The sequence below is a fragment of the Colias eurytheme genome, chromosome 20 (genome assembly GCF_061535395.1).
Source record: "Colias eurytheme isolate Ceu_HAF_F1 chromosome 20, ilColEury1 Martin Lab GWU primary, whole genome shotgun sequence".
NCBI classification, from domain to species: Eukaryota; Metazoa; Arthropoda; class Insecta; order Lepidoptera; family Pieridae; genus Colias; species Colias eurytheme.
Window position 1 is genome coordinate 5,451,615 of NC_142999.1, and position 8,231 is coordinate 5,459,845.

Consider the following 8,231-nt stretch of genomic DNA (forward strand, 5'->3'; position numbering starts at 1 on the left):
TCTACGCGACGTAGCCGCAAGCGCTACGCTGCTTCGTAGCAGAATTGCCAACACGTGGACAAATTCAGCGAGTTTATTAATTATTAACTTCAAGACTGTAGTTAAGTGAGATTGTTGCTAAATTATTAATGTGTCAAAGTTCAATCTACACACATAGATTAATTATTTAAGTTAATTATAAAGTGTATCGTATGTAAGTCTATGCATCAAAATTAATTTGATAAAAATTTAATCGGTTTTATTTTTATTGCAAAAATGTAAACATACATTGCCTGTAAAATCATATAAGGATATTAATTTATAAGACGTTATTTTATACATTCAATTTATATTAATAAAACTTCGTATTTATTTCAGTCCTTCATCTTAATAAAAATATATTGATACTATTGATCGTTAAACATAGTTTGATGAATTGATGATATTGAACGATATAATGACAATGTATTCATCGATGTGGTTCTTGAGTATTCTGATTCTTCTAATTGTTGACACGAGGACTGGAGCTTTGCCACATGCAGGTAATAATTATTATAGTTAAATTAAATAACTGTCCACAATAAGGTTTTTAACCTTAGCAGAGATGTCTGTATTGTTTAAAGTTCATGAATTGATATTCAAACTTCAAGTTTGTTGAGATAATTACAAGATATTCTTATTTATTAATAGAGAATTTAATTAGTATATTAGCGACAATTATGACGATATTCTCCGTTTTTACCTTACTTATATAATAAACTCTCTGTAGGGGATACTTTTTATTAAATACTTATCTTGATAATAATAGAAGTTTAAAAATACATATTAATATCAGCGTATAGGTAGCTAAATAACAAGACAAAGGACAGAAAATCTAATACTGGCGTAGCAAAAACGAAAAAGTATTTACTAATAATTAATATATAGATACTCTAGTTTCACACCGCACTTGGTCATTTTCAAACCCGTTTTTAAACAGCACAAAAATTATATCCTTATTTTCGATTTAGGAAATTGTGGAAGAGATATATAATCTGCATCTGTACCTATTATATATGCATTATTCTATTATAATTCGCCGTGTCTAGCATCATAAATTTTTTATGCTACAGCTTTATGTGCATTAAGTATTAAAAAGCTATATTACAGTTAACCTCATAAGGTAAAAAAATATAGGTCAATAAATTTTATAAGTCATATTTTTTCCATAAAGTTTTGCTGATTTTACCTTTTATAATGGATACGGTCGCCTCAACTTAAGTCCATAGTTTGACACTCGACAATCGGTAGTAGGATCTTGTAATTCAAGAGATTTTGATTTTGTATTAATAATATTTATTTGATGTTGAATGCGTGTTTTTTTCGATTTATTACAATATTAGTTCGTATCGCTTTCTTTTTTACACCATAATTACCATTTATGGTGTAAATTTTCACGATCTTTATTACAAAAAATCACCGAATTAAAATTCGGATGATTTTTTGTTTATTTCCTTTTTGAAATGATTAATAAAAATTACGCAAATTAAAATCATTGGAAGGCATTCCCCTTTATGAGTCTTTGCAACATAATCATGTCCTCTCCTTTGTACTATTACTGTTCTCAATATCTGGATAATGGTAGATCTACAAGTTACGTTACGAGGTTCGAAACTACGTTTCAGGTAACTTATACAACCCCTCTGTGGGTTAGGATCGTCCTAAATTGATGTTAAGGCATTAGAACTCTTAATTAGTTAACTTACTTTAAGTGGCTATATTATTTTAATGCAACCACAACGCCCTAACTACTAACTGTAAAGTAGAAGATATTTATTTTACGTTTATGAGACTTAAATTTGTGTAGGTATATAATTTCAGTGTTCTATTTTATCTTTGAAATACTATAATTGCTTAAAACAAAGCAGGTATAGGTGTAACGATGATAATATAAGTTGTTGACTATCCATTTTGAAAAAAAAAACAACTTGCAAATAACACAATGTCGTCATAACTTTTTTCCAAAAGTACATTTACTATGGAATTAATTCTGAAAATTGCTAACGACTATTAGTCGTAAGCTTAAAATATTCAATAAAAATTCCCCAATTATTCAAAGCGTTGGAGTAAAGATTGAAGAGACGGAATAATTTATTTCGGTTTAATAATTCAAAGGTTCCAGACAACAAAAAGAGATTGTTATGTTGATTTTAAGATATAAAAAGTTTAGGTCTAAATTCAAATGTAAGGGTACGCATCGGGGTATATATAAATGATGATTGCATTTTTTATGGCTTGTTGAGAAGATGAAAATAGATATAAAATAAATTAATTTTATCAAAAGCATTTATAACCACTATCTTACATAGGAAATAAAATAAAAATATTTTTAACATAATTAAATTTCGATAACGGTTGCCTGATAACGGTTGCCTGTTATAATAACTTAAGTATACTTATTTTTCTAATCAAAACTTGAAAATACAAATATGTAATGCAAATAAACGACGAAATTCAATCAAATCAAAAGATTCTGAATTAATAACTTTTCTGTATTTCTGGGTATAATTTTATAAAATCCCATTGGATATACATTATACATATTGCGTAACATGTAACATCGTGTTTCAAAGTCAATATGAGAAATTGTTTGTTCATTCTTTAACGTAACTATGCGTGAACACTCCGAGCTTTTGTAATCTTCCTCCCAAGAGACTCGTTTGCTTTCCTGTCTGTTTCATATTCCACATTTATGTTTATTTATTTTATTTATTCAAAGTAGAATGTTTAGAATGTACTGTGTATATTTAAAAACATGTATATGTAAACCTTAAACGTCTTTAAAGTGTAACTTGTCTATTCTCGTAATATTTGGAAGATTTACATTTTAATAAAACGTTTTCCGCAAACAGTGTCTAAATATGAGTCGAAAATAGCTTGACTGTAGTCCAAACACGTTCCTCCAGTTTAGGGTTGAGCTCGAAGAAAATAAAAATAGGTGGTACGTGCAGATTAAACAACTAAAAAGTCCGCTTAACGGTGCAATATGTAATTTATATCCTGTACTTGCTCGCTTGTGTAATTGTTTGTTGTTCTTTTACTGAAATTATTGATGAGTTCTTGCTTTATAATTTTAAATTTAATTATTATTAATTATCATATGATCTTATGATCATTCAAGGTATAGCTATAATTATTATCTACGGTAATTATGTTATCAGGGGGTAAATTATTGTTTTCTTTAAAAACTTAGTTAATTTCGTAATACCTAAACTTCGTTTCAAGAGCTTATCATTCGCATTTACTAAATTAATCTATGAATAATGAAAACCTGAGCCCAACGAATCATTCTTAATTATTATTCTAAATTATTTAAAAGGACGCCATAAATAATTCATAGACCTTAAAATTTCTTCGTATTTCCGCGAAATACTTGACTAATATCCATTTTATATAAATAATGATCGTCTAAGGAAATAAATCATGATCGTAGAAATATAACGCTTTAGCAAATTTAAATAGAATATTAATTTCAAATACATACTTATACATATCTTTGTTAAAAATACCAAGAGAATATATTTGGGACTCGGATGTACCTATGTATTCTCTTTTTTTTATAGAAAAAACAAACAAAATTACATTTTCCTTAATAAAATTAGCATTTTTAATCGGATGGTTACGTTGGGAATATGGGCTTCCTAATATTCTAGAGTAGGTACACCAACCATTGAGAGGGTGCGGTCCATTCGAATGGAAACATCGCTTTTGCTTCGATCCTATTAATGACTACTACATTCAGATAACTAATACTATTTGTTAACTATATATTCAGATGTTGAGAGCCGTCACTGTCATCAATGCAACTCTACAAATTGCGACCAGCTGCAAACTGTCCAATGTTTGCCGGATCAGCCACACTGTGTCACTATTGCTACAGCACCTAGTGAGTATTGATATAATATTATTTACAATACTTCAAACCTATTATTTAGAACACAACATATAGTGCAATGCAAATTGTCGTTTCTGTTAAATAATTCAGCTTCTTCGTATACAAAGCATACCTACAGTAAACGTTTAAAAGTTCAGTTAGATAATATAAATTTTCGTTTTGAACATGATGGGTTGATTTGAAAATGCTTTTCAAGTAGGATATAATTAATATCCTACTTGATCAAATTAAACTTAAAGTGATAATTCAATAGGTACTGGAATTAGTAGTGTTCGATTAAAACTTATTGTATTAATTGAAATACTATATTAATTAATATTATATTATTGTTGCAGACTTCACAACGTCTCTCTCTTGTGGGAGCGCACAAGAGTCCACCTGTATTTTAGAACACAAAGCAGAACAATTTCAGTTGACCTGCATATGCGATGACAATCTCTGCAATGCGCCCTACAATCAACGGCTACGGAACGAACTACTCAATTTTTCAACGAACTTTCGGGCAAACAGCAGTGCCAAATTGACAGAAACATTTTTAAAACTCTCAACATTCTCCAACGTTAGTAACGAAGCACTTTATGAAAAGCTTACTGCAAACACTACTTTAACAACACCGATCCCTACAACGATTTCTACACCCGTAGTAGTTTCAAAATTGGCATCCAATAAAAACTCTTCAGTAGGCCCTGAAATATTGAAAGGCAATTTTTCGGTAGAATTACTTCCCAGAGCTGAGGCTTTAAAGCACGAAGCCACAGTTCCTCCAGATGATGATGAAGATGAAAGTGAAGGAAGCGGAACGTCTGTCGATGAGTCCAAGGCTAACGAGCACGCCGCGCCGGCCGCACCCAGCTCATACCTCCCAGCTAATGGTAACAGTGCACAAACTCTCATATTCAATAGCTTCCTCTTTATAACCTCACTTTGTCTGCACTCCAAATTGTAATTTAATACTCTAAGAGTAAAGCATCCAGAGAATTTATCGGTATTGTTGACCTGCGTAAGGGAACAAATAAATTATATTCGTGTATTTTCATTATTTACTTTAGAATTATTTAAAATGTCCAATGAACGCAAGTGATACACGTATGCAGAGAAAAATGTTTATTGCAATAAGTTAAAAGCATTTTACAAAGGTAGGTAATACGAATTTTACGAGCCAAGTTATTCACTGTAGACCTTCGCGAAAATTTAACTTTTCTCCTGAGAGCTATGAGCGTGACACTTAAACCGCTCCACACTTTTGCGAGGAATTTAAATATAAAATGAAACATTGGTATATTATTTATAATATTATAATATGATTATAAAAATAAATAACTGAATGATTGAATAGTTATTCGTTTATACTTAAAAAAATGTAGACTATTTACTCATATTATATTAGTGCCAAACACTTTATAAAATAGTTTTAGGAGTAAAATATATGTAAGTATAATTAATAAATTAGATATACGGTTAATATAGAATAATCATGATTCTTAATATTCAAAGAATAATTTGTATATAAGTTCAATTTAATCGCTCTATTGTTATTATTAGGTTTATCGTTTTTTTGCATAAGTCCAATTGCCCAATACAATAAAACAACCTGATTGATTTCTACTACCTATGTTGTTGTAAAAAATAATCAAAAACTTAGATATTGTACCGATCTAACATCAAAGATGATCTGTAATTTGTAGTTTATTATACTTACTTAAAAAATCGCTCAATACGTGTCGTTTCGCAAATGAAAGAAAATTTCAAATGAGTAGTAGAATACTAGTCATTTATTTGTATAAAAATTGTACATTTATAAAAATAAATATAATTACTTCGGAATGCACTGAACTCAAGCTGTTATTATACTCCGTTGTAGAGTTTGTCAATTATACTGTCCTTTTCTGAACAGTCATAATTATACCTAAAACCCATAATGTAATTTATACAAATATAAATATTAAAATTATATGAGTCTTTTATTAATGCTGTCCTTTTTGTACTATTAATTATATATAATACTTATGCATTTCAATCATCACAAAATAAAACAAAATTATAAATATTATAAAAGTTGGATTGGATGTTATTTTTCATTTATCTTTATGCAGATATTTCAGTTTGTGTTATCAATAATGTCTTTATTTCTTTCCGCAACGTATTCGTTAAATTTATTTTATTTTTGTTCAGTTCTCAATGTAGACTCTTCTCTAATTAAAGATATTGGTATCAAATATACTAAATAAATAAGCAATATACAGTCGTGAGAAGCGATCAAAGCCCGTTCAAGTGGCTGAGCTATCTCAGTAAGGCGGGAGTGCCCTCGACTGCTTTTTTAATACTCAAAGCTTTCCATACCTATTGTTCTTCATAGTGTGTGACTCGACAATCTATAAAATTCCAACTCAATAAATATTTCAAAGATATCCTTTATCAACTTACTCGTTTTGCTTTTCATATTGAATGTTTGGAATAGTCATATTTCAAACCTACTAAATATATATTAGTGTTTGATGTTAATTTCTTGGATATTTCTCGTTTTATTTTTAAAAAGTTATTATTGTCATTTTACTCATTATCATATCTGTAATAGTTACGGAATAATCGCCTGTGCTTAAATATGAGTGTAAAGAAATAAAGCACTATTTATTTCAATAAACAATTTACTCTAAAATAACGTAAAAGTAAAGGATTTGCTCATTTTTAGCAAGTTGTTTAATTATACTTTTTCACAACAATGCACACCGAAATTTTTAATTATTAAAGTTTGCTTTAATTGTTTACTTGAGAGAAATGGTGACAATTTTTCCGACCTTCCTCTTTGACAATCACCCTGGCGCGTATATCAAAGAGAAGTAATTTTAAACTCCATGATTAAAAACGATGTTCATTTTGTATGAAGGGACTCGAATCGGTATTCCAGCTTCATTCAAATTTAATCAAAATAGGCTCAATCTCTTAACCTGAAAATTTAATGCGTTACAATATTCATACTGATACAAAATGAGACGTTGACATCAAACTAAACCTTCATATTTTTATTGGGTTATTATAAAATATTCTGCAGCTTTATGATAATAGATACAGTGAACATAAAAATAATTATTCCATTTACAAAACGAGGCGAGATACCTAAGATCTCATATAACTTAAAGCTCTTTAAAATATAAATTAAATTTAAGTTGTGATAAATTACTAAGTTCTCATTTCATATATTTTTGCAAGTATTAAATCTGTAGCGTTGTATCATAGAACTGCTTCAATGTGGATTGTATTATGAGAGGTATTTAATTATATAAAGAGGGAAGGAGATTTTGTCTGAATACCGCTATCGCAAGATTTTATAGAGTAAGTGAACGCGGGAAATGTTGAGGATTTTAACAGATTCACTCACATACATTTTCGACGAACATTTATGCCAAAAGTAGAATTTAATTTAGTCCGTGGATTGAAATTCCAAGTTACTCTCGTAAATGAAGGTATAGTTTCGAAAACGGTATTTTGGTTAGTAGGTACTATGTTAATAGATATATATAAATAGCATACCTGTTTATTGCGATCTTTATATTGTATAACGATGTAGTAATGGCAAACGATAAGAAAAACCATAATGATACGACGAGGAGGAAAAAATGTAGGAGGTAAAATATGAAGACCCTGGATATCAAAGGTTTTTGATGATTTGCAATTATTCATAATATTTTTGGGTGAAAAGTAACAGCTGGGTTATAAAAAAGCAACACTTATCACAAAGACATTTGTACGGTTTCCCTTTGCTATAAAATTGATATGATTATATATAAAAAAATGTTTATCCAACAGTGCTTTTGGAAAATCTAATCGTTACAACAAATATATTCAAAAGCTGTTATTTACAACTCTTTCCTTATAGGAAATGGGTTAAGTGTGCCTCAATTATTGATTGTTGAAGCCTATACGAGCTTTTTGTTTTCCACTATAGCTTCGGAGACCAATATGTTAACATGTTATAATTGATTAAATTAAGTTTTATAATATATGTGTGCATTTTCATTTTCAAACAAAAAAGACACTACATATTATTAAAAACTAATAACGTTTTAGTATCATCTTTGTAGAAGTAACACAAACGAATAAAGGTTCATAATAAAATGCTATCTTATACATCAAAGGAAATTCAAATAACGTTTTATTAAAAGTCAATTACTTTTAGTAAAAGCTTTAGTAAATTAATTTATTTTGGTGATAATTTATAACATAACAAGTTTTATTCAATTTTCAAACCTTCATTTTAAAGGTAAATAATAAATATACGCAGTAAGATAAACTTAGTAAATATAAATATTTGTAAAATTTA

General features: G+C 28.9%; 1 protein-coding gene across 1 annotated transcript; it reads left to right on the forward strand.

The window, feature by feature from the left end:
• Positions 1-5,437, forward strand: LOC149899671 (uncharacterized). Its single transcript, XM_090113838.1, has 4 exons — positions 1-193; positions 358-521; positions 3,794-3,904; positions 4,249-5,437. Exons 2-4 carry the CDS (start codon positions 419-421, stop codon positions 4,857-4,859), a joined length of 825 nt encoding a protein of 274 aa, XP_089969964.1. The 5' UTR covers positions 1-193; positions 358-418; the 3' UTR covers positions 4,860-5,437.
• Positions 5,438-8,231: the final 2,794 nt, after the last annotated feature.